Here is a 27,808-nt window from a genome sequence, read left to right on the forward strand (position 1 = left end):
TAATACAACAAAAAAACCCTCTGACATCCTTGTTCCTTATTAGAATTGGTTGTGGCCAATACATTTCATTTAGGCCCCTTTCACACATGCGGACGATATATGTCCGTATTTCATCCATCCGTTTGCGGATGAAATACGGGCATACATTCATCCCTATGGGATAGCGGGTGTCTGCGGATGAACATCCGCAGACACCCGATTTCCTCCGCCTCCGCAACAGTCCGATTCTGCAGACAGAGGAAAATCCTATTTTTCTATCCGTCTGCAGAGCGGATCGGATGAACACGGACACACGGTCCGTGCTCGTCCGATCCCCATAGAGGAGAGCGGAGAGCTGACAGGGCGGTCCCTGCACAGTGTGTGGAGACCTCCCTGTCCGCAGCCGGCTCAGCGGGGACAACGGAGCGATCCCCGCTGAGCCAGCGGATCATCACGGGGCCGATCATTACTGATCCGCCCCGTGTGAAAGAGGCATAAGTGTGTTTAAAATTAATAGTAAGCATTTTTGAAGCCCTTGAAAAGCATGCATTCAGATTACACAAAATGTTTTCTTTTCTTTTAAAAAATAAGGTAAGTGGTACTCAGTATGGTGCCAAGGAAGAAGAGGGTAACTTCATGTACCTTCCTGTCTTTACTCAAGCTCCCTACTAGACCCAAAATATTGACTCAAATAAACTGCCTCCTATTAAAGTGCCATTAAACCCAAATCAATATAAACTGTCAATACATGCTGTATTACATTGTTTTTTTACTAAAGGCAAATCCACTTTGCACTACAAGTGCAAACTGCACTTGAAATTGCACTGAACGTGCACTTGGAAGTGCAGTTGCTGTAGATCCGAGGAGGACATGCTAGGAAAATAAAAAAACAGCATCTTAGCTTGCACATGATTGGATAATAAAATCAGCAGAGATTCCCCTCATTTCAGATCTACCCCTCAGATTTAGCGACTGCACTTCCAAGTGCACGTTCAGTGCAATTTCAAGTGCACTTTGCACTTGTAGTGCAAAGTGGATTTGTCATTTGTAAATAACCCCCATTGTGTTCATGCTTACTAAAGCATTCATTTTCTGTAGATTCTAAAAAATCTGATGGATCCTGTTGTTCTCTGTCCCTCCCTCCCTTCTTGTCTGTGACTCCGTTTCAGCCTGAGATTGTGTAGACCAGCCATTGCCACATTTACTGAGCATGCTCCAGTTTCAGTTCCCTTTAATGCTGTTCATTTTCTCCTTTTTCATATCTGTGCATCCCACGTAACTAAAACGCAGATAACAGTCCCTTTACTCCTCCTTCTTCTCGTCGTATTGCTAAACACTATGGAGGCGGGATTTAAGATGGTAATTGATGGACAGTAATTGATGGAGGCTTTACCTCCCTATTAGATCCAACACATACACACCATAGACAAAGGCTGGAGGGGCATGACACAGTCTGTGATTGGCAGAACCTCCTCATGATTTCTTTACAGTGTGAACAAAGTGAAAGCTATTGTCAGTCACCTTAACTGCTTGAGGACCACCCTATAGCAGTTTTTACTTAGAATATATACAGGCATACCCCACTTTTAAGTACACAATGGGTTTTATTTACTAAAGCTGGAAAGTGCAAAATAAGGCTCACTTCTGCATAGAAACCAATGAGCGTCTAACCTCTAGTTACTTAGCTAGTTCAATTAAGCCTAGTAATAAAACCTGGAAGCTCATCGGTTTCTACGCAGAAGTGAGCCTGATTTTGCGCTTTCCAGCTTTAGTAAATAAACCCCATTGTGTACTTAAAAGTGGGGTATGCCTGTATTGTGTTATTTTACCAAAAATATGTAGCAGAATAAATATTGGCCTAAGTTTATAAAGAAATTTAGATTTTTGTCAATATTTTTATAGCATGTTTTATAGCAGAAAGTAAAAAATATTGTTTTATTTTCAAAACTGTCAGCATTTTATTTTTGTTTATAGCGCAAAAAATAAAAGGTGATCAAATATCACCAAAAGAAAGCTCTATTTGTGGGGAAAAAGGACATCCATTTTATTTGGATCAAGATGAGAGCTCGAATCTTGATCCATAGGTATTGCCGAATCAATGAAGGGAGGAGACCCTAAATGACCCAGGATTTCAGGAACCCCCTGTATTGCCAGCAGGACTACAATTCCCAGAATTACCTGCAGTACTACAATTCCCAGGATTGTTTCCTGTAAGAGGAAACGCCCATTGATGCGCAGCGATCGTCTTCTGACAAAAGCGCCTCTGAAACAACTCTCCATAGACGTTGGCCGGTTACCTGTGAGGACAGTCGGTGGTATTCTAACAGCAACCCTGCTGCTCTACTAAGCCTTATTTGACCCCCTGAATAAGGGTGGTTGCTGGCTTTCCGGTAAGCCTCCATTGCTTATTCTTAGGCCCCTTTCACACTGACGTCCCGTTCAGGCCCGCCTGTCAGTTTTTCAGGCGGACCTGAACGGGTGCTCCATAGAGCTCTATGGAGCGTCGGATGTCAGCGGTGACATGTCCGATGACATCCGACCCGCTCCGATCCGAAAAAGTGTAACGGAGGAAAAAGCTATTTTTCCATCCGTCTGCGGATCGGATCGGGTGACGACGGGCACTGCGGTCCGTCGTCATCCGATCTCCCATAGGGGAGAGCGGCGCTGTGACAGGTCCGTCCCTGCGCAGTGTGCAGAGACAGACCTGTCATCTCCCTGCTCAGCGGGGATCGACGGAGTGATCCCCGCTGAGCAAACGGATATCCACGGGGCGGATCAGAACTGATCCGCCCCGTGTGAAAGGACCCTTAGGTGACGCGCTGCACTAGTGGTGGAAACATATCATCTAGGACTTCGTTTGTGAAAACTCCTTTGTTGGATTATTCCATCTATGAACTGTTTTTTGTGCCTAGACACACGTGTTTGCTGCTTATGTAGTGATCATATTAACACATATGGACTATTATGTTGTTTTTCTGAATATTTGATCACTTAGGACACATCACTTCTGTGCACATTGTTAATCACGGTTTATTATTAGAGTACTATATGCACTTTTTTTTATCTATTTATTTTATTAGTAATGGCGGTGATCTGCGATTTTTATCATGACTGCGACTTTGCGGCGGACACATTGCACACTTTTGACACTATTTTGGAACCAGCGACATTTATACAGCGATATAAAAAATGCACTGACAGGGAAGGGATTAAACACTAGGGGGTGATCAAGGGGTTAACTGTGTTCCCTCACTGTGTTCTAACTGTAGGGGGGATGGGCTCACTAGAACATGACAGAGATCGCTGCTCCCGATCACTGGGAGCAGTAGATCCCTGTCATGTTGCTAGGCAGAACAGGAAAATGCCTTGATTACATAGGCAACTCCCCATTCTGACTTTCCGTATCACGATCGCGGGCCACCAGCGGATATTGAGTCCGTGGGACCCGCAGGCATGCATTCGTGCCCACTAGCCCAGGTATGCCCATTTGCTCTGCTGCGCCATTGTGCCGACGTACATTGTCGCGCACTGGTCGGCAAGCGGTTGAGCACTTTCAGCAGCTGATTTATTCGCTTACTGAGTATTCAGCTTCTTTATCTTTTAATCCATGCCTATGTTCCTGTTTAAGCTGGTTCCATGAGCACTGCCCCAAGATTTTTGTTTCAGGGTGTCTCCTTTCTCTTACAGTATCCTATGGAGTAACCCTTGCATGCAGGGATTCGAATGATGTCTTCCCATGTTGTGTGGATCAATAGAAACACACTGTAACACATGTAGCCTAGAGTGGCAAGACACTCCTCTGACCCCTCTTCTTACCCCCTTCTTTCTTTAAACTAACAGACTGGCTGGGGATAGTCCGCACTTAACTATTTCCTGTGAAGATGGGAAGCAGCACTGAAAGAACAGAAGCCAACAAAACTGAAAGGTGTAAACTGCAGTGTTGGGCTAGGTGGTTTAACAAATAGTTTATTGGGTAATGTTTACTTTGTTGTGCTCAGTGTGTTCAGCTAAAACACTCTGCATATAACACTTCTTTAAAGTAGAACTGCCAGTTCTTTTTTTTGTGCCACCAGTGTCCCATTGTGAAGATTTCCCTTCACTTCCTGTCCCACAGCCAAAACAGGAAGTGAGAGGAAATTTCTGCAAATTATGCGAATTCCTTGGGATCTCCAGGTCATCACCAGAACTAGTGACCCCATTGGAAGATTTCCCCTCTATCACTTTTTTGGAGACAACCCAAAATTTGGGATTTTCTTATACTTTCACTTTCAATTATAAAGGTAAACAGGACAAATAGAGACTACTAATAGGAGTACAGACAGCAATAAAAACCTGACACGTGTCCTAATCCCTCTCCACTTTATCCAAAATGAAAAAAAAAAATGCTTTTAGTTATGCCCCATACACACAGTTGGATTTTCCGACGAAAAATGTGCGATCGGATCATGTTGTTGGAAAATCCGATCGTGTGTGGGCTCCATAGGACTTTTGTGCGTCGGATTTTCCAACGCACAAATTATGAGAGCAGGATGTAAAATTTTCCGCCAACAAAATCCGATCGTTTACATTACGATTGTGTGTAGACAATTCCGACGGACAAAGTGCCACGCGTGCTCAGAATAGAATGAGACAAAAGCTATTGGCTACTGGTCTCTTTATAGTCCCGTCATACGTGTTATACGTCACCGCGTTCTGAGCGATCGGATTTTCCAACAACTTTGTCCGACCGTGTGTAAGACAAGTTTGGGCCAACATCTGTCGGAAAAAATCCGACGGATTTTGTTGTCGGAATGTCCGACCGTGTGTATGGGGCATTATACTTTAAGTGTTATTTTCTTTTTAACTAAGAAAGCTAACATATCACCATTGTCTGCAGGACTCATAGATTGCAGCTAATATGGCAGCGGCTGCTAAGTGGAAATTAAAGTGCTTCAACCTTTATTGACAGGCAGGGACCTGGGGCCTAATTTACTTGGCCAAGTCCCAGATTACAGCACTATTGAGAATGTAAACCTCAGCCTTCAATAGCTACAGGAAATTAGGTTTCCCATTGAATGTGGCATGGTAGATGTTATATACAATAGTCACATTAACCTGAATCACAAGTAAAGCTTTCTATCAAAGAATAATGAACACATTTGTGTATGTAATACACAAATAGAAATATATACAGCGGGGAAAATAATTATTTGATCACCTGCAGATTCTGTAAGTTTGCCCATTTACAAAGAAATGAAGGGTCTATAATTTTTATCATAAGGCTATTTAAATGATAGAGACAGAATTTCAACCAAAAATACAGAAAAAACATGATACAAATGTTATAAATTGAGTTACAGTTCAGTGAGTGAAATAAGTATTGGATCCCCAAGCAAAACATGAAGTACATGGTCGAGAAACCCTTGTTGGCAATCACAGAGGTAAGACACACATCTCAGGAGGGATTTTGCTCCACTCTTTTTTACAGATCTTCTCTAAATCCTTAAGGTTTCTTGGCTGTCGCATTGGCAACTCAAAGTTTCAGCTCCATCCATAAATTTTTTTTATAGGATTAAGGTCTGGAGACTGGCTAAGCCACTCCATGGCCTTAATGTTCTTCTTCTTGAGCCTCTCCTTTGTTGCCTTGGCGTTATGTTTTGGGTCATTGTCATGCTGGAAGACCCATCCACGACCCATCTTCAGTGTTCTGGCTGAGGAAAGAAGGTTCTCATCCAAGATTTTACAATACATGTTACCATGTGTTATGTGTTACCAATGGTTTGTTTTGGTGACTGTGGTCCTAACTGCCTTGAGATCATTCACAAGCTCCTCCCGTGTAGTTCTGGGCTGATACCTCACTTTTCTCATGATCATCCTTATCCCACGAGGCGGGATCTTGCAATGAGCTCCATACCGAGGATGATTGATGGTTATTTTGTATTTTCTTCAATTTCTCACCAAGCTTCTTGCTGATGGTCTTGTAGCCCATTCCAGCTTTGTGCAGGTCTACAATCTTGTCCCTGATGTCCTTTGACAGCTTTTTGGTCTTGCCCATGATGGTGAGGTTTGAATGGAAGAAAGAGATTCTGTAGACAGGTGTCTTTTATACACATAAGGGGTTGTCATTAGGAGCACCTTCTTGAATTGACAGGACTAATCTGTGTACCACATGAGTACATACTGTAGCTAGTCTGTGGGAGCCAGAATTATTGTTGGTTGGTAGAGGATCAAATACTTATTTTACTCACTGAACTGCAACTCAATTTATAACAATTTGTATTGTGTTTTTTTTCTGGATTTTTTGGTTGATATTTTGTCTCTATCATTTAAAATACACCTATGATAAAAATTATAGACCCTTCATTTCTTTTTTAAGTGGGCAAACTTACAAAATCTGCAGGGGATCAAATAATTATTTTCCCCACCATAGCTATCAAGATTAAATGTTAAAGGCCCTGTAAAAATTACTTATATTTAGCCTCTGCAATAATAACATGCCCTATGTGCTCTCATAAAGAAGTACAATGGGCACAGGATGCACCACCATGTGTCACCATATATAGACAGTAGATAAGGTCATCATCTGGTAGTTTATTGTATAATTTAAACAATTTATATTGTTAAAATAATGCTGAATCTTTGAAATTGACCCGATGGTAGCATTTAAATACTCTCACTATGTGCTGAATTAAACTGTTTTCAGAGAATAAAAATATTCACACATTCGGATTCTTTGGTGCTGGATTTCTAACTAGCTGTTAATTCATATTATAATACAGCTGCATGAGCCCGGCATGGTGGCTCAAACCTACTAGTATATCTATACACGCTCAGGTAGGTCCGCTTAATGCTTACAGTAATGCCGCGTACACACGAGCGGACTTTTCAACATCCAAAGTCCGAAGGACTGAGTCCGTCAGACTATCCGATCGTGTGTGGGCTGCAACGGACTTTTGACTCGCCAAAGTCCGAAGGACTTTAGAATATGGAACATGCTTCAAATTTTCCCGAAGGAACTCCGCCGGACCCGGTCCCCTTCGAAAACTCCGCTCGTGTGTATGCTACTCCGACGGACTAAAACCGACGCTAGGGCAGCTATTGGCTACTGGCTATGAACTTCCTTATTCGAGTCGGGTCGTACGTCATCACGTTCGAATCCGTCGGAGTTTAGTGTGATTGTGTGTGGCCAAGTCTGTTCGGCCGAAAAGTCTGTCAGAACTCCGTCGGAATTCCAGCAGAACTCCGACGGAACTCCTTTGGAAGTCTGTCGGACATAAGTCCGCTCGTGTGTACGGGGCTTAAGGAGATGCAGCTATCCCGAAGAGCGTAAAAAATACCTCTCATCCTCTACCACTTAGATCTGAAAAGGAAAACTATTGAGAATAATGTCTAGGCTGCCATTGCATACCTTATCTGAGAATGATAGCTGTCTAGCTTTAGTATTTTTTGTGTCACTGACCATAAAGTAGCATGAAGTCACAGAAGAACTCCATCTACTACATATATGTTTGAGGTCTAATGCCGCGTACACACGACCGGACTTTGCGAGGGACTAGGTCCGACAGACTTTCGACGGAGTTCTGACAGAGTTCTGACAGACTTTCCGAATGAACAGACTTGGCCACACACAATCACACCAAAGTCCGACGGAATCGAACGTGATGACGTACGACCGGACTAGAATAAGGAAGTTCATAGCCAGTAGCCAATAGCTGCCCTCGCGACGTTTTTTGTCCGTCGGACTAGCATACACATGAGCGGATTTCTCGGTAGGAACTGGGTCCGGCGGAGTTCCGGCGGAAAAATTTGAAACATGTTTCATTTCTAAAGTCTGTCGGATTTTTGCAAATCAAAAGTCCGTTGCAGCCCACACACGATCGAATGGTCTGCCGGAATCGTTCCGTCGGACCTTTGATGTTGAAAAGTCCGGTCGTGTGTACGCGGCATAAGCCCTTGTACACACGGCCGGACATTCTGACAACCAAATCCGTTGGATTTTGTCCGACGGATTATGTCCGAAACTGTTGCATACACATAGTCGGACAAAGTTGTCGGAAAATCCGATTGTACATAACGTGATGATGTTATTTCGTTACGACGGGACTACGTTCACGCTAGTAGCCAATAGCTTTGGTCTAGGAATTTGATCTGAGCATGCGTGGCACTTTGTCCGTCGGAGTAGGCTACCCATGATCGGAGTATGTCCGATCGGAGCATTTTGTCGGAAAATTTTACCGGCAAGTTGGAAAACTTGGTCCGTCGGATATTCCGACAGAAACAGTCCGATGCAGACCACACACAGTCGGAATATCCGACAAAACGGTCCGATAGGACACACTCCGTTGGAATCTCTGACCGTGTGTACAAGGGCTTAGGGTCCATGCACATTAGGCAGTAGAAAAAACAGCAGAAACAAATGCTCCTATGGAGCATATTGTACACCCGTCTAGGCTCATTTACACATGTTTGCATACCTAAGCATTTTCCCCCAAAACACTAGAAAATAGTACAGTTAAATATGCTCAAATGCTTACATGCCACATTTAGGCGCTTCAAATGTTTTTTTTTTCTGCCCGAAAGCTCTTTAAAAAAAAATGCACTTGTCATGTTTTTTTTATAGTCTGTAAACGTCACTCTACAAATATGCCTGTAAATGCCCAAATGTGCATGGACACATAGGCTAACATAGAGTTGCTTCTACAGGCTGAAGGAAAAAAATGTCAAACACCTGTATAAGCGGCATTTTTTATGCCCAGTGTGCATGAGGTGAAGTAATGAATCTTTATGCTGGCCATAGATGGATCGAAATTAATCCAATTCAGTAAGGACTTACAAATGACTTCTAGCGAACACGAATGTCGGAAAACATTTGTGGATCAGCTGGCTGTAGAGTACCACTGTCAGAATATTTTTTTGTTTTTCGATCAGCTGATTAAAAAAAAAATACATGAACCGTCTATGGCCAGCCTTAGGCTGCTTTCACACTGGGGCGGTATTCAGGCGTTACAGCGCTAAAAATAGCGCCTGTGTAACGCCTGAAAAAAACTGGCCCCTTTAACTCCAGTGTGAAAGCCGGAGGGCTTTCACACTGGAGCGATGCGCTGGCAGGACGGTGAAAAAAGTCCTGCTAGCCGCATCTTTGCAGCGGTGAAGGAGCGGTGTATTCACCGCTCCTATACCGCTCCTACCCATTGAAATCAATGGGACACTGCGGCAATACCGCCGGCAAAGCGCCGCTGCAGTGGCGCTTTGCGGGCGGGTTTAACCCCTTTTCGGCCGCTAGCGGGGGTTAAAACCACCCCGCTAGCGCCCGCACACCGCCGCTAAAACGACGGTAAAGCGCCGCTAAAAATAGCGGCGCTTTACCGCCGACGCTGCTCCCGCCCCAGTGTGAAAGCAGCCTTAGGGTCAACATGACAAGCTAGCAACTAGCATTTTCATAAGAATAGGTCAGCAATGGCAGCCTACCTATTCCTCTCAGTACAGCATGTTCTAACACATTCCTCAGCATGTTTTATTGTGGTTATGGTGAGATGTACTCTTCAAGGCCTTTTCCAGCCCTGTGGTAAGACTTTATAGGCCTATTTATTTAAAAAGAGAACAATCATTGCTTACTTTGTCCTAACACTAGGACTGCGCAGACATTCTTATGTCCATCTTTGAGCACAGATGTTACTTCTGACCTGATACATAGGTTAAACAAGTTGAGATGAATGGAATCCTTCAAAAATGTATCACTGTGCCTCTGAAAATGCATGGCAATGTTGGTTACTGTTGCCATGAAATTTCAAAAGCTTTGTTAAAAGCTTTTGATGGACCCTTTTTAGCTGACTGCAACACGGGACTTTTTCAACATATTGTACTTATATTAGTATGAACATCTAATTGAAATAAATAGATTTTTTTCCATACCATGTACATTGCCTACTATGGAAAATACAGAAAAATGCATGAAAAAATGCATGAAAAAGAGAGTGAGTCAACCCCCTTCTGTTATTTACTAAGATAATATAGCTCTAGTGTACTATTCACTTCTTTGTCTTCCCAATGCCTTTTGATTTTGTTTTGTTTTTATCTATAAAGAGGCTGAACCATTTGTACAATGTACTTACATCCAATCAGCATGACACAAATGGAGAAGATCTTCTCTGAGTTGGTGTTTGGGGAGACATTACCAAATCCAACACTGGTCAGGCTGCTAAAGGTAAAGTACAGTGCTGTCACGTACTTGTCCTTGATGGAGGGCCCCGAGTTAGCATTAGTTTCATTGTAATTCTTTCCGATCTGAATGGCTAAGTTATCCAGCCAGCCGATCTTATGTTCTATGTAGGAACGCTCCACGTTGCCAATGGCATACCAGATGCAGGCCAGCCAGTGAGCTATAAGAGCGAAGGTGCACATTAGGAGGAATAATACAGCTGCACCATATTCAGAATATCGATCCAGTTTCCGGGCCACTCGAACCAAACGTAGCAACCGAGCTGTCTTCAATAGGCCAATCAAAGTGGTTGTCTAGGGGAGAGATTTATAGATATAAGACATGGAATTCTTTATTTTAAGAAACATAATCTCTATCTGTTATTCATGTACATTACATAAACAAATCCCGCTCACTTCATGTGACATAGTTTTTTCATTACCCAAGTATGGAATGCATGGCTTTCACTGAAAAGCAGATACTTATTTATGGTTATTTTACTTAACAGGTTATATATCTGTTTATTTTATACATTCATATAGCTCCAATAAAATCTGCAATACTCAGCAGTGAACATATGACCATCCAGTTTATGCTTCTGCTAGTCACACACACACACACACACACACACACACACACACACACACACACACACACACACACACACACACACACACACACACACACACACACACCTTGTAGAACCAAAATGAGTTGAAACCCATTAACTTAGCAATATAATACAATCTAAAATTCCCAGGGCACCCTAGAACATCCTGTGTCATCTAATAACTTAAGTGCACCCTTGTGCGCCCCATTACTCTAGTGCACCACAGAGCATTGAGTGTCATATTGTGACCCCAATTGCCCCGTGACTCCAGTGCACCACAGAGCATTGAGTGTCATATTGTGACCCCAATTGCCCCATGACTCCAGTGCACCCCAGACCATCCTGTGTCATATTGTGACCCCAAATGCCCCATGACTCCAGTGCACCCCAGAGCATCCTGTGTCATTTAGTGACTCCCAGGGCATTCTGTGCACCCCTGTGACATCTGTGCCTCCACACAGTCTCTGGCACTCTTTTCATTTGCTGTCTAACTCGCTATGCTCCACTGACATTACACCCTGCTGCCTCTCTGCCCTCAGTTACATTCTTGCAATCACACAAATTGTCCCTTTCTCAGTGGATGCAGAATCCTGATCAATACATTTACCTGCAAGAAATTCTCTTCCCATCACTATTACCATTTGGACCTAATTTTTTTGAACTGCATGGTTAATGTCTACCCTCCTAGAGGCTTATATATATTTGAGTATATGCCCAGCTGGGTAATGTGCACGGCCTGGCCTCCATGTTTAGGGTCTAATGTGTCTTACATAGTAATAAAAAATATGTTTTGTAGATTAAAAAAGACATATAAAATGAAAAGTCAACTCACCTCATCTGAACCTGTCCTGTAAATAAGCAGATCAAAGGGGATAGCTGCCACCATATCTATAAGGAACCAGCCTTTGAAGTAATGAATGGCAATCTTGGCCGGGTGGCTAACCACCTCATCATTTATGTTGACATAAGTTGTGCGAAAGTTGATGACAATGTCTATAATGAACATAATGTCCACTATTAGGTCCACAATGTTAAGAGGGTTGCAGGAGTAGCCACACTCCCAGTTTTTCTCCTCCTCCTGATTGTTCAGCAAAAATGCTGCTGAATATGGGGTAAATATAGCGGTGTAGATGACCAGCAGCAGGATTAACCAGTCCCACACGGCTTTGAAAGGGCTGTAATGGAGGATGGTCCATCGGTGAATCCGCGGTGCCTGCAGCTTGTATTCTGGCAATACGTCTGCCCCCAGGGAAAGTACCTGTGAAGAGTGAAAAGTTAGTTATTGGATCTTAATTACTATTTTATTATCTTATATCCACCATTGGCTCTTTACATAACCATTAAACTATTCACATCAGACCTTGCATCCAAAGGACCTTGCAATCTATATCTTTGCCAGAATCAAACAAATGCATTCTGGTCAATGGGTACAAAGTAGTAGCAAAAATTTACTATATATTCCTTAGCAGATACTGGTACCTTAAACCACTTAACAGTTTCTTATGTCTCCGGGGAAATCAGTGGCAAATTTCTCTGGCACAGATTCTGTGAAGCATACCTGCTACTGCCTCCTGTGCTGTGGCTCCCACTCACCCCAATGGATTTTTATTTATTTTAATTCATGGTTAATGCAACAAAAATAACACAAAAACAGGAGCATATCCAAAATTCCAATACCGATAAGAAGAGAGCTACGAACTATTACAGGGAGATCCCAAAAGATATATAAAAACAGCAGATAACTAAGCACACCTGAAACCATTTATTAACTAAATGTAGCCTTTAGGTGGCCTGGTTCTTCACCTACGTTTCCAAGTCCAGGTGGGAGAATCCCATTCTTCCTGTGGTACTTTCATGTATTTTATATAGTGATGAATGAAACAGGAGGAGTGAGACCTGACCTGCCATGGAAAGCATGGGACAGCAGACTACAGCAGAGGAATAAAAGAACTGACCCATTAGGTCCCCTGGTGTCTCTTAACATTAGAATCTAATATACAGTTAGATAAAGCAATTGTAAATTGCCACATGAAATTATTTTGCCATACATGTTGACAATGTATTTAGGTATATTAAAAGTTTAATTTGTTTTGCCCGTAGCCAGATGTTAAGTAAGGTTTTTCCTCCTGTCTAGCTGGAATAGATAGACGCTAATGCTTATGGACACGCTGCACAATCCAGCAAAGGGCAATGGAAAGACGACTGGATCTTAATTAATCCCAATCAATGAGGAAGCCAGCGGGGTGCATGAGTTTTGTCAGCCATGCAGAAGAGCCCTCCCCCAACCCCTAGGGCCTGTGATTAACCCCTATGTACCCTTGAATTTGCAAGCGATAAAGCATCAAATAAATTCACTGCCAGATAGGTCAGAACCCTCACCTCAATTTTTGAATTACAATATTGTTTTATATATTGTACATAAAATGGTATATCTCATGAGCCCTGATTTATGTTTTCTCTTCTGCACCTTTGTTGGCTCTAATAATAATCATATTATTGTTCTTTAAATATCAATATCTTCAAAGGCTCCCCAGCTTGTGGACTTTTTTTAGGAGCCTTTAATTTGAAAAGTAACGAAAGATAGCGCAAACATATCTCTATTCATTTTGGCACTTGTAGCAAAGTTACCCAAGAAAGGTGAACTAGAGCTGACCAAACATACCTATACAGAGGAATCTGCCCTTACCCTACGTTCACACCTATGTGTTTTTTAGTGCGTTTTGCAGTCCATTTAACATGATTTCCTATGGTACTAGTTAACATCTATGCGTTTTGCGGCAGCGTTTTTGGAAAGGGTCAGGGACTTTTTTCCTACGATTTGCGGTTAATAGACTTCAATGGAGCTGCACCAGAAACGAAAGTGGTACATTTTTGATGCAATTTAGCAGTTCTTATTTTACGACTAGATATAGCTGGTTGCTAAGCAGGGGACCGGGAAGCCGGCCGCTGTGTCCTTAACAACTGATGAGTCATCAGCTGTCAGTGGGGTTACCAATTACTCAATGTAAAAAATATAAAAAATTTGCGGGCGAAAAAAAATTCACAAAAAAACAGCGTGGGGTTCCCCCCAGGTCCATACCATGCCCTTCTGTTAATGTCTTCATTTTGTTGTCGCCCGCTCTCTGCCGACTGGGGCATGACCATCCGATAACATCACCTGGAGAGCCCAACCCTTGCCCCTTGTCACAAGAGGTGGGCTCTCCGCACACCCTCCATGCTGAAGGCATGTGGCCTGGTATAGTTCGGGGGGGAGGCGCTCGCTCGTCCCCTCCCTTTCCCGACCTGCTGGGCGGCATACTCGATTAAGGGTCTGGTATGGCTTTTGGGGTGGATCCTACGCCATTTTAAAAAAAAGAAATTGGCGTGGGGGTCCCCTCCAAATCCATACTAGACCTGAAGGGCCTGGTATGGACCTGGGGGGGAACCCTACGCTCTTTTTTACACACTTTTTTTTTCCATTCAGCTTTCAGCAGGGAACCCTGCTGACAGCTGATGACTCATCAGTTGCTAAGGACGCGGAGACCGGCTTCCCGGCCCCCTCCTTAGAAACCAGCTATATACAATGTGTTATACAGTGCATTTAAAGAGAAAAAAATGCATGAAAACAGCATGCAAAAACACAAAAAACGCTGGGTTAAAATGCAAAATGCTGTGGAAAATGTGCCTGTTAAAACGCACATTTAAAATAAATAAGAAAATATATATTTTTTTTAAAACCCCCCTGTCCCGACGAGCTCGCACACAGAAGCGAACGCATACGTAAGTAGCGCCCGCATATGAAAACGGTGGTTAAACCACACATGTGAGGTATCGCCGTGAGCGAGAGCAATAATTCTAGCCCTAGACCTCCTCTGTAACACAAAACATGCAACCTGTAGAATTTTTTAAATGTCGCTTATGGAGATTTTTGAGGGTAAAAGTTTGATGCCATTCCACGAGCGGGTGCAATTTTGAAGCATGACATGTTGAGTATCAATTTACTCGGCGTAACATTATCTTTCACAATATAAAAAAAAATTGGGCTAATTTTACTGTTGTCTTATTTTTTTATTCAAAAAGTGATTTTTTTTCCAAAAAAAGTGCGCTTGTAAGACCGTGCAAATACGGTGTGAAAAAAAGTATTGCAATGACCGCCATTTTATTCTCTGGGGTGTTATAAAAACAACAAAATATAATGTTTGGGGGTTCTAAGTAATTTTCTAACAAAAAAAATGTTTTAAACATGTAAATGCCAAATCTGAAAAAGAGGCTTGGTCCTTAAGTGGTTAAAGAAAGGTTTTTTTTTTTTTTTTAACCACAGAACTTTTGAAGACCTGTAGGACTCTTTTCAAAGATGCAAGTAAAAAAATAGCCAAGAAGAAGCTTTGAGTACTGGACATGGTACAAGCAGGTCTGCATTTAACATTAGGCACAGAAGGTCTCTGACTATAGGAAGCAGATACAAAGAGGAAACTTTTTCCTGTATAGTTGTTGCACACATTGGGGTGGATTTACTAAAGGCAAATAGACTGTGACTGTGGACTTGCAGTCACTCCAGAGCTTAATAAATGAGATGAAGCTTCACTTTGAAAAGAATTCCCAATCAAACGCAAGGAAAATAAATAATAACTGCATTTTTGCTTGCACTTGATTGGATGGTAGAAGTCATTACAGCTTCCCCTCATTTACCAAGCTATGGGAGAGTGCACAGTCTATTTGCATTTAGTAAATCCACCCCATTTTTTCGATCATAATTAAAAATATAGGCATACCATATAAGCATGTTTACACATCGTCATGAGTTTTGTAAAACAGGAAAATATTGTAATGTAAAGTGGTGAGCCTAACACAAGATCTTGCCTTAGGTGTCAAAGGCGGAATGCCTAGAACCTCCAGTGGAAATCCAGTGCTGGCTATAAGACAGATGGTCACAAACTTGTGATGTAAACTTTTTTTAATGTATAGGTTGCCCAATATTTTCTACAGGACTAGAGATACCTGAGATATGACAAAGAAATGGATGCCAGAGAAGAAAAAAAAAAAAAAGCAGAACTTTGAAAGAAATCCAGTTGTGCTTTCCTTTCAGAATTCTCACCAATGGGCTTATTGTTTGGAAATTGGCTTACAATGCCCATAATGGGACGCCATCATAACATAATGTGGAGGTTAAATGTTTTGAGCCTGTTTTGTTCCATTTCTTTAAAATAAAGCAATGTATGCCCAAGATCACATTTAAGATGGCTGTTTAATGCTAAGAGGACACAAATACTAATGCCCTGTACACACGGTCAGACATTCCGACCACAAAACCCATTGGATTTTTTTCTGACGGATTTTGATCGAAACTTGTGTTGCATACAGGGTCGCACAAAGTTGTCGGAAAATCCGATCGTTCAGAACAAGGTGACATAAATCAAGTACAAAGGGACTATAAAAAGGCCAGTAGCCAATGGCTTTCATCTCGTAATTTATTCTGAGCATGCGTGGCACTTTGTCTGTTGGAATTCTCTACACACGATCGGGAAAAGTCAGATTGGATTTTGTTGTCGGAAAATGTTAGATCCAGCTCTCAAACTTTTTCCGTCGACTGCCCCATACACCGACTGTGTGTATGGGGCATTACTTTAAATGTTTGTATGCATTGCTTCCACAACATTCTTTGCACATTTTCCCTGTCTATTGGCAAAACTAGTTCCGAGATTATTATTTTCTCACTTTAACAATCTGGGGTGACATGTTGTATATTCTATTAAACAAAGTAGCTTTATGATCATTTCTAGCCTATTAGTATATAATGTAATTTCAGCCTATCATATATTAGGACCATCTTGTTTATACAGTTTTTTTTAAGGCATATATGTATGGTATTAGAAATTGCACCTGTGTCTGACATGAGATGCCAGTGCATATATATATATATATATTTGGTGGGATTAAGGTTAAACCATGTTGCTTTTCCTTAATCATGACTCAATTTAAAATTCAATTTGGTGTGCTGGTGATTTTACTGTAAGCATGGTATTGTATATGGCCATATAAACGTATAGAACAGATATATATGTATACATTTTATGTCTGTAGTGTCTGTGACAAGGGGTTATACTGTAATGCTTGAAGTAAATCATGTCTATCCAAATTAAATCTACCTGTGAGTCATTTACCAAGGGAAGTGTTTTTTCCTTGTTGACCTTGGCCTACATACCCAAAGAGTCACTGCTGATGTTTTGGAACAGATGTATAAAAACCTAGAACTTGCATGCAAACATGTTTCATGTAAAGCAGGTAAATTAACTACAAGAGTATGGTTTGCTTTCATCTACTGCTATTTATGAAGCTGTATAGACAACGGGCTCACAGTCAGTTGTGGATCACACTGGTCATTTGCACTGCCATCTACACTAACAACCCCCTATCCCCATGTATGTGTATTTTTGGTGATCTATGGCAGTGTTTCTCAACTTCAGTCCTCAAGGCGCCTCAACAAGTCATGTTTTCAGGCTTTCCATTATTTTGCACATGTGATTTGATCAGTTTCACCACCTTAGTAATTACCACATCTGTTTCATCTGAGGGAAATCCTGAAAACATCACCCGTTGGGGTGCTTTGAGGACCGGAGTTGAGAAACACTGATCTATGGGTATGTATGTGGCCTGATGGTAAACTTACAGCCAAAAGTTCCCACAATAGGCAGCTACTGCTAAACGTTTGAAGGTGCCTTCTTCTATAAAAAAAAATCTAGTGCTAGTGTATAGAGCCTTCCTGAGTCCCAATACTCCAACTGGCTTCTAAATTATTCTCAGTCGTGGCCAGTTTACACTTTATGCTTGTTGCAAGGTTTTGTAATGTTACACGTTATTTTATATCATGGAGTAATGCGCTCCAGTGCCTTTCAATTCACTTTGATTTAAAAAAAAAAAAAAAACTGGAGGAAAGAAAATATGTTTCCTAGATGTAATCATTGACTTTCCAACCTAGGGTAGAAAAATAACAGCTGAAAATTGGAAAAGCGGTCAATCCATTTTTATAAGGCTCGGTTCATACAGGAGCGACTTGTCCAGGCGACTTCGCTGCCTGACAAGTCGCGGAGCTACTATGGAACCGTTCTAATAGGAGCGACTCAAGTCACTCCGACTTAGAAAAAAGGTTCCTGTACTACTTTTGGGGCGACTTCAGGTGACTTGCATTGACTTCTATACAGAAGTCGTTTTGCAAGTCGCCGCTGAAGTCATTTGCAGGTCGCGTCTGTGAGTCACGCTGCATGTCGTGCCGCCCCTGTGTGAACCGAGCCTAAAGCTGCGGTATTATTGTCGCTCCACTTGAATGCTATGTTTGTAAACAAGGCCAAATGGAAGTTATAACTTCCTAGAAAACTGGTTTTGAAGATGTCTATAAATATATGTTCATAAACTGATATGGTGCTTAATCAACTCCTATCACGGGGTGTGAATGTAAATATATAAAACATATTGAACTGGTTAGTTTTTTTTTTCTTGGCACAGTAGCATTGTTTGTGTGAATTTAATCGACACATAAAAAAATAAATAAAATTAAAACCCCTATCAAATCATTCTCTGCAGCTATTACCTTTTGTACCACCACCCCCTCCCTATAGAATGTAAGCTCTACGAGCCGGGCCCTCCTGTACCTTTTGTATTGAACTGTACTGTAATTGTGTTGCCCCCCCCATACATTGTAAAGTGATGCGTAAACTATTGGAGTTATATAAATCGTGTATAATAATAATAATAATAATAAAACAAAGCACTAAGTAATAGAATCCACTGCAGTGTCAGCTAGGCAACGATGTGAGAGCAGCATACGGTTTTAGCACCATGGTGCTATTACCGTTTCAGTCTTAGCTGTGCTATATAAATGTTTAGCAGAATAAGTGTTAGGCTTATAGAATCCTCACAGGTTTTGCAATGGCAAAAAGTTGTTAAAATATCATGTGAAAATAAAGGAAATGACATCGGAGCAACATAGAATCAAAGGGACTTACAAAACAAAGGGAAAGGACTGACAAACAGCCTGTTTGGAACAAATACATCTGCTTTATATGTATATCACCAATGCAATTCATGAATTGTATCTCTTTTAACAAAGTGACATAGAGCAAAAAACAAAATAAATACAGAAAAAGACACGGAGGATTAGGGTAGGGTATCACCTACCTCCCAGGCATATGCACAGGTAGGTTGTTTAGAGTACTCAGCCACAGATCAGATCCAGGATAAACTGTCACTGTACAGAGATGCTTGTATGATGTTATGGTTTGCACAACACCCCCTCCAGCTCATCCCAGAACCCCTCCTCCCTGCTCAATATAACTCTGCGCTCATATTTACCCAGGGATAAATGAAAAGGGGGGAGAATGGTCTGGTTAGAATACAACATTGACAGGACACTCGTTCTATATTAACTGTTGACTGGATACATGAACAAAACAGAGCAGTCCTCTCTGGCAGGGCACTGGACTCCACCAGCAGAGACAAAAGCTTTGCGGAAAGAAGGGCAAAGCGGATAATCTGACAAGGTGGTAAGGAAAAGTGTTAGGCTGTAAAAACTGCAAAAGAGTCACAGATGCCCCCCAGCACCCACCCTGCATGCACTTACCGGCTTCAGCTGTTTTTTTAGACTCATGCTTCATGTGTTTGTGTGACAATGAGACACATTCGCAGCTCTGCCCTATATGACATCACTTCTCCAAATAAACGCTGTCCTACCTCTCTATCTGTCTCTGCATCACCCACCCTCTGCCCTCTCTCTTTCCTTTTCTTCTCCCCAACCTATCTTTCCTCCCAACCCCTCTGTGTCTCTCATCTTCACCCCTACTGTGAAAGAAGGGAGGTATGCTGCTGATTAATGCAAGAGATGTATCAAATCTCATCAACATTATTTTTGGAGATAGGAGTTCTCGAGTACTTTTAGCAGAGATGCAGTAAACACGTGTCTTCGCACCCGACATACACCAGACGGGGAGATACTGTGATTTGTTACATACAGTGAATGGCTGTTGGAAAGAATTCCCAGCTAAATCAGCAACTTAAAGAAACACGGAGACAGGAAGTCTCAGAGGAAAAGAAGAGAGCAGCAGTTTATAGGAAAAAAAACACTGAATATATTGGCAGTCCATCAGTAGATAGAACACGTCACTTAGACGTACACATGTCCTGTACCAAACCTGTGTGAAGGCCAAGTAAGGGAGGACAAACATAGTTACTTTTTTAATTTATAATTTAGTATTTTCATTTTATCAATTAAAATAATGGGTCATAGGCAATCATTAGCTTTATTTAAGTCTTGGCTGTTTTACATGACCATACAGAATTAAGCAAAATGTTTCTCATGTTTTGATAGTGAACTGTATGTAAACCCTTATGAATTAAAAAATATGTTACCCCAACATTTCATAATGCTAATATCTGTCTGTTGTGTCATGTGCTTGTGTTAAAAAGTACCCTGTTCTTTTTGTATTGTTTATTTTGGGTGAAATATCTGGTGATCCCGCCAGTCCCCCTGCTTTCTTATTTCACAGTGACCATACTAGGCCTAAAAGCACGTCCTTGCCAGTGTGGTCAGTTTTCTTGCTGTGCTGGAAGCACAGCCTACCTGTCCTCCAATGATCAGACTTCTACTGATATGCCCCTCTGCACCACCATTCATTGGAAAGATCAGTGTGCTGCGGTTTCTCCACTCCCACTCTGCAAGCCCTTTATGCAGCCAAGAACCAACATTAATAATATATATATATATATATCTTTTTTTTTTAATATATATATATATATATATATATCTTTTTACATACATGCGCAAATATTTTTCCTTCATTTTTATTTTACATTGAATGGGTTGTTTTACAATGTGAGGGTTCACATGTACTTTAAAGTGATTGTAAAACCTTAGTTTTTTGTTATATAACAAACATCTTATGCCTACCTGCTCTGTGCAATGGTTTTACACAGAGCAGCCCTGATCCTCATCTTCTGGTGTCCTCTGCTGGTGCTCCTGGCTCCTCCCCCGCCGAGTGTCCACCACTGTCGCTTGATATGGAGGCACTCGTACGCTTCCAAGCTGGCTGCGTGTGTCCATAGATAAAGACATGGAAGGTCTGCTTTGACCCTTAGGCTACTTTAACACTCAGACCGCTCGATCGTTAGCAGTAAAGCGTCGCTAGTTTTAGCGGTGCTTTACAGGCGCTGTGCGGGCAGAAAGAAGGGGTTAACAAGAGGTCAAAAGTGCCTGAAAGGCGCCGCTTTGCAGGCGCTCCAGCAGCGCTGCCCATTGATTTCATGGCAGGAGCGGTTTTGGAGCGGTGTATACACCTCTCCCGCACCGCCCCAAAGTTGCTGCTTTCAGGATTTTTTTTCCGTCTGGCAAGCACCACCCCAATGTGAAAACATTCGGGCTTTTACAATGGGGAGGCTTGAGAGGCGCTTTTCAGGCACTTTACAGGCGCTATTTTTAGCGCTAAAATGCCTGAAAAGCGCCTTCAGTATGAAAGGGGTCTAAGTGATTCCTAAATTGTTTTTATTAACTCACTCATTCTCTTTTCCCCTTTCCCCGGATTTTTTTGTATGTCAAATTTGGTTAAGTCTCAGTACTTTAACCTCCCTGGCGGTATGATTAGTTCTGATTTTAGGTGCTGAAAGCGGTACAATTATTTTGCATGGAAATTTGGTGTTTTATATTGTAGGCCTGCAATTCTTATGCCGCGTAGACACGATCAAACAATCGGGTGGAAAAGTCCAGCAAACTCAAGTCCGCCGGACAATCCCCCCGTGTGTAGCCTCCGGCGGACTTTTTTTACCCGAAAGTACGGCGGACTTAGAAAGTATTTTTGCACTCCAATCTTCCGGGCCGGACTTGCATTTCGGCGGACAATCCGGACGTTGGTATGCCAGTCCACCGTACTTTTGAAATGAGCAGACTTTTCCCGCGCGAAGGAGGCGTCGCTGGCCCCGTCACCTGGTATGGATTTAAAGGGGAAAAAATCGGCGTGGGGGTCCCCCCAGGTCCACATCAGACCTTGTCCGAGCACGCTACCCGGCCGGCCAGGAAAGGGTTGAACGAGCGAGCGCCCCCCCTCCTGAGCCGTACCAGGCCGCGTGCCCTCAACATGGGGGGGTGCCTTGGGGAAGGGGGGGCCGCGCTGCCCCCCCACCCCAAAGCACCTTGTTCCCATGTTGATGAGGACAAGGGCCTCTTCCCGACAACCCTGGCCGTTGGTTGTCGGGGTCTGCGGGCGGGGGGCTTATCGGAATCCGGGAGCCCCCTTTAATAAGGGGGCCCCCGGATACCGGCCCCCCACCCTATGTGAATGAGTATGGGGTACAATGTACCCCTACCCATTCACCTGTAAAAAAAAAGTAAAAAAAACACAACACACAAGGGTTAAAATAGTTTATTGCACAGCTCCGGGGGTCTTCCGTCTTCGGGGGTCTTCTCGCCAGACTCCTCCGCTATCTTCTGCTAGCTCTTTTGCTAGCGGAGGAGCCTGGCTTTCTTCCTCGCCGCCGCCCTCTTCTTCCGACTTGGGGGGTCTTGTCTCCCTCTTCGGTTCTTCTTGCTGGGCCACCGCGCCTTCTTCTAGCTCTTTTACAGGTGGTGGCACGGTCTTCTGTCGCCGCCTTCTGTTCTTCTGTTCTTCTCTTCTTCTCTTCAGATGTTGCCTCGTCGCATCCTCCGCTCACAATGGCACGGACGCGACGTGCGGCGACTTATATAGGGACATCACCGTATGATGTCTCCGCCCATTATGGTGTCACAGTCCCAGAGGATGCTGGGACTGTGACATCATAATAGGCGGGGACATCATCCGGTGATGTCCCTATATAAGTCGGCCTTGTCCCATCATTGTGAGCAGAGAGAGCGACGAGGCAACATCTGAAGAGAAGAACAGAAGAACAGAAGGCGGCGACAGTGGCCCGGCAAGAAGAACCAAAGAGGGGGACAAGACCCCCAAAGTCGGAAGAAGAGGGCGGCGGCGAAGAAGAAAGCCGGCCTCCTCCGCTCGCAAAAGAGTTAGCAGAAGATAGCGGAGGAGTCCGGCGAGAAGACCCCCGAAGACGGAAGACCCCCGGAGCTGTGCAATAAACTATTTTAACCCTTGTGTGTTGTGTTTTAATTTAACTTTTTTCAACAGGTGAATGGGCAGGGGTACATTGTACCCCATACTCATTCACATAGGGTGGGGGGCCGGTATCCGGGGGCCCCCTTATTAAAGGGGGCTCCCGGATTCCGATAAGCCCCCCGCCCGCAGACCCCAACAACCAACGGCCAGGGTTGTCGGGAAGAGGCCCTTGTCCTCATCAACATGGGGACAAGGTGCTTTGGGGTGGGGGGGCAGCGCGGCCCCCCCTTCCCCAAGGCACCCCCCATGTTGAGGGCACGTGGCCTGGTACGGCTCAGGAGGGGGGCGCTCGCTCGTCCCCCCTTTCCTGGCCGCCTGGGTAGCGTGCTCAGACAAGGGTCTGATGTGGACCTGGGGGGGACCCCCACGCCGATTTTTTCGGCGTTGGGGTTCCCCTTTAAGTCCATACCAGGTGGCGGGGCCAGCGACGTCTCCTTCGCGGGCCCTGCCTACCTGGAGATGCGCTCAAAATGAGTGGACTTTCCTCCGCGTGTGTGGGCGAGTCCGTTCATTTCAAAAGTACGGCGGATAGTCCGGTGGACTTAGTATGCCGTATTAGTCTGCTGAAAAAGTGCTGTGTATGGGCAAGTAGCCTGTTCGGAAAGTCCGGCGGACAGTCCGGTGGGAAGTCTGCTACGTGTGTACGCGGCATTAGGAATAACTCTCTTAAATCTGTTCAAACCAGAGTTTAGCAGACATCCCGGGTATGATAAAATTTATAATATAATAAATAATAATAAAAATTATTCAATAATGTAATCAAATCCAAAAACACAGAAATTTGCTAATTTGCAGAATTGTCGCTGTCATTAAATTTAGTGTTTGATGACGAATTTCCCCTATCACTCAATTCTGCAAGTGATTATAATTTATTATCGCTGTTTTCTAGTTGGTCTAAAATCACTTTTGACATAAAGGGACAGTTTTTGGTTGCTATGGGCAATCTCCAAATTCCAGGCAGAAAAAACTGTATTTATAATATAAAAGTGCATGCAGGGCACTGGACAGAGCCCTAGGGACAAAGGGGGTGTGTAATTTTTTTATACAGTACTGTAATCTGTAAGATTAAAGTACTTTGTTTGTTTTGTGTGTTTTTACTTTTTTGTATTTGGCGCGCCGATCTCCGCTGCCGTGCCCCGTAACGTCGCAGGGAACGGAGCTCGGCGGCACTCGGGCACTGTGTGAATCGAGCGGAGGACAGCTCGCACACACAGCGCGGAGGACATCGCTGGATCCAGGGGACAAGGTAAGTAACCTCTCCCTGTATCCAGCGATGCGATCTGGCTCGGGGTTACCGCTTATGGTACTGAAACCCCAGACTCGGCATCACCGCCAGGGAGGTTAAACTACTCCATTCACGTGTGAAAGTGCATTCATGGAAGTGTAGGCTTAAATGTGCATTAAATACTCGCAGTAGGTAGGTTGTTAATAACATTAATGAGGGTCAATTTACTAATATACAATTCTGATTCAGGGCTAGTTTACACTTGCTTCAAAGCATGGCTTCTCTGAACACCAATCAAAGCTCCTGTCACTAAATAAAATGGTTAGCTTACAGTCCTGTTTACACCTTGCTTTTGCTTGGTGCTTCGATGATGCATTCGATGAGGCTTCAATGAGGCTTTGGTGGGGCTTTGGTGGAGCTTCGAAGGGGCTTCGGTGGAGCTTCAGTGAGACTTCATGGGGTTTCAAGCAAGCTTTGCCATAGACTTCTATGGAGGCTTTGAAGACGCTTTGAAGAACTACTGAAGCTACATGGGGTATCATTTTTGAAGAGAAGCCAAAGCAAAGCAAAAGCAAGGTGTGAACAGGATCATAAGCTAACCATTTTATTTAGTGATAGGAGCTTTGACTAGCATTCAGAGAGCTTTAACAAAGCCTGTCTGAAACCTTGTTGAAGCCAAAGCAAGTGTAAATGAGCCCTAAGGCTCTGTTTCCACTACTGCGAGTTGTTGTGCGACTTGACACATGTAAAGTCGCTTGACAAGTCAAAATCCATGTATTTCAACGGTCCCCGTTCTAATTGGTATGACTCCAAAAATGTTTTTTGCACTACTTTGTTCTGTCATCGGTGCGACTCGTTCGTCATAGAAAATAATTAAGTTGCAATGCAGTCGCATGTACATTTATGACACCATGACTTTGTTGCAACTTCCACGGAAGTCTGCGGAAGCACATGTTCTCTTTTCCTCCCAAATACATCACTTCCTATGTGGATGTACGTGAGTGAGGAAGACAGTAGGAAGCATGCCTAGGGCTAGAAAGAACAAGCGACAAGTTCATGACATTGCAGAAATCATTTGGCTTGTCAGACAACGTCCGGCAATATATGACCTCAGAGATCCATGTTACAAAGATCATGTAAAGAAGGAGAGAGCATGGTTGGAAGTGTCTCGCATACATTATGATACCTGGGACTCTTTATCAGCTACAGAACGGTCTGCAAAAAGTAAGTGGTTGATATATGCTGCTTAGCACTTTGCGGCTTGTACCTATTTAAATGTGCAGAAACCAATGGGTGTGGGTTAATAATGTGCAGTAACCTCTAGCAACCAATGGATGTTTGTTAATAATGTGCAGTAACATCTAGCAACCAATGGGTGTGTGGTAATGTGCAATAACCTTTAGCAACCAATGGGTGTGTGGTAATAATGTGCACTTTGGTGTTTTCTTGGTAGAGACTGCTTCTCCTGCTGGGAGATCACAATGGTTGGGTGTCTGTGTTGATGGTGGAGTTTAGCTAGTTTCTTTCCTGCAACCTATGGTTGCAGGAAAGTAAATCTGTGTGTGTGTGTGTGTGTGGGGGGGGGGGGGGGCCAAATAATGTTTGCCCATGGTCCAAACAATATTAAACATGGCCCTGTCGACATCCTGCAGCACATCACAAATTCTGCAGGTGTCATGGATGATATAGCTTGCAGTTGTTTTCCCACCATCAACATTAATTATGCAACCTAGCAAATTAATGACTTATGGACAGTTAATAAAGAAACATTTTGAACTTGGTATTGTCTTTATATTTTGCAGTCCACTCGTTACAATGGAGAAGTCTCAAAGACTGTTACAACCAGTATCTACGAAAATTAAAAGAAGGAAGGAGTGGTTCTGGCTCAAAAAGATAAGCTCCATATGCCCACGCCGGGATCTTGAATTTTTAAAACCGGTGTTGGAAATGCGAGAGTAAGTTATCAGCAGGCTTATTTCCTGAACTTGACATATAAAATTTTAATGCTTGCTTTAAAAATGTGTTATTTGTATTTCAGAACCCAAGCAAGATGGGAAGATAGCACACAGGATTTGCCACCGGAAGATGAGTCAGAGGAGGCTGCTGCGGAGGAGGAGGAACAATTCCATGACACTGTTGACAAGGAACTGTTCGTAGATGAATCAAGGTCGTCAACAAACTCCATGAATGAGGAGGATGCTGAACCAGGGCCTAGCAGTGTTCTAGGCCTTTCGAAGATCTACAAGGGGAAGTGCCAGGGCTGGGAAACCCATGGATAAAATCTTAGATGTGGTCAGTCAGATGTCCACTAAAATGGCTGAAAACCAGTGTGAAGACACAGCATTTCTCACTGTAATTTTAAGGTTGAATATATATTTTATTTTGTAAAGAAGAATAAAATACACAAATATGACAGTTATTTACACATCGACATATTGGGATGAGGGTGGAGGGGGGGGGGCGGTATTGGAGGGGAGGGAAAATAGTGGGATCAGGGAGGAACAAATGGGAGTGAGGAGCGAAGCAGAGACTGTCCTCGCCCTGCTGCATAACATACCAAAATGCAATAACATACATCTTCGTAAACCAAGAACAGTTTCCAATATAAACATTAATAGCCTTGTGCAGTGTCATCACTCTTTGGGTTTCAACATCTTATCAATGATCTGTCCCCAGGTGGGGGGTATCAGATGGGTCAATATGGGTTGGGAAAAAAAAAAGAGAAGGGGGAGAAACTCAGCATACATAGAATAAAGGTAGTTAGCCAACTTGCCTAGTTTTCACTGTTGGCTATCTACCAATAATCTCTGACCCCATCCTCAGGCCCGTCTCACTGTAATTTTAGGCATCTGTAAACAGGTCCCCCGAAAGAAAAAATATGCATTCAGGATGGCTTTGATGTCACCTGCTTAATCCTTTGTGGGTGAGGAGCCAACAACATCCTCAGCATATATGCACCCCCCCCCCATATCCCCCTTGTCAACAGTACCCTCACTTTCAAAATACACATTATGCCCCACCAATAAACTGGCTATACTGTGACGAGTATGGTAATATGCTGAATCCCTCAAGGCCATGCATGTTACATCCAATTCCTGCCCCCACTACCTCCACCCTTGGCCCCCCACCACTCACCAACTTACCAACTTAGGCAGCCTACACCCAGTCAGGTTCCACCTTTTCTGTAAAGGAAATACTACCCAGGAACATTAGTGGATTACCCTGGACCAACCACTAGTTCAAAAACATACCAGCAAGTGTAAGTTTTTTTTTATTTTTGGTGTTGTTTTGATACCTGTTAATTTATGTTTCTTTGTTGTGGTTGCCAAAACAACAACCCAAAAAAGGTGTAGTTCACGGAAACTAAGTTTTCATTTTTGTTGCATTCTTGCAAAAAGATTTTGCTGCTAAAAAATATTAAGATTCTATATTGTTATATTTTGTTTGCTTTTTTTGGTGTTGTTCAAATTGATATATATTAATTTATTTTTCTTTGTTGTGGTTGGCAAAAATAAACAACCAAAAAATGGTGTAGTTTAACGAAAACAAACTTTATTTTTGGTGCATTCTTGCAAAAAAAAATTTAAAATAAAAATGATTCTGGTTACATTATGTATTTTTTAATTATCCCTTTTTAAAGACCTGTTATTCAGCATTTGAATGCAATTACACATAACAGACATATAAATAATAATCAAAAATAAAAT

At 42.9% G+C, this 27,808-nt stretch overlaps 2 protein-coding genes across 3 annotated transcripts in view; one reads left to right on the forward strand and one right to left on the reverse strand.

The window, feature by feature from the left end:
* LOC143935924 (uncharacterized) overlaps window positions 1-26,537 on the forward strand; it is a 79,271-nt gene extending 52,734 nt beyond the window's left edge. Inside the window, exons 3-4 of the mRNA XM_077460121.1 lie at window positions 25,904-26,056; window positions 26,140-26,537. Of these exons, the coding sequence (XP_077316247.1) occupies window positions 25,917-26,056; window positions 26,140-26,380 (381 nt within the window). The 5' untranslated portion in view covers window positions 25,904-25,916 and the 3' untranslated portion in view covers window positions 26,381-26,537. The remainder of the gene's footprint in view (window positions 1-25,903; window positions 26,057-26,139) is intronic.
* Window positions 1-27,808, reverse strand: part of KCNH6 (potassium voltage-gated channel subfamily H member 6) — a 329,313-nt gene that overhangs the window by 36,439 nt on the left and 265,066 nt on the right. For both annotated transcript variants that reach the window (XM_077460119.1, XM_077460118.1), the window contains exons 5-6: window positions 11,599-12,024; window positions 10,071-10,470 (exon numbers count right to left, since the gene is read on the reverse strand). In XM_077460119.1, the coding sequence (XP_077316245.1) occupies window positions 10,071-10,470; window positions 11,599-12,024 (826 nt within the window). The remainder of the gene's footprint in view (window positions 1-10,070; window positions 10,471-11,598; window positions 12,025-27,808) is intronic.

The sequence above is a fragment of the Lithobates pipiens genome, unplaced genomic scaffold, assembly GCF_037356315.1.
Source record: "Lithobates pipiens isolate NorthernLeopardFrog02 unplaced genomic scaffold, aLitPip1_a1.2 Scaffold_28, whole genome shotgun sequence".
NCBI classification, from domain to species: Eukaryota; Metazoa; Chordata; class Amphibia; order Anura; family Ranidae; genus Lithobates; species Lithobates pipiens.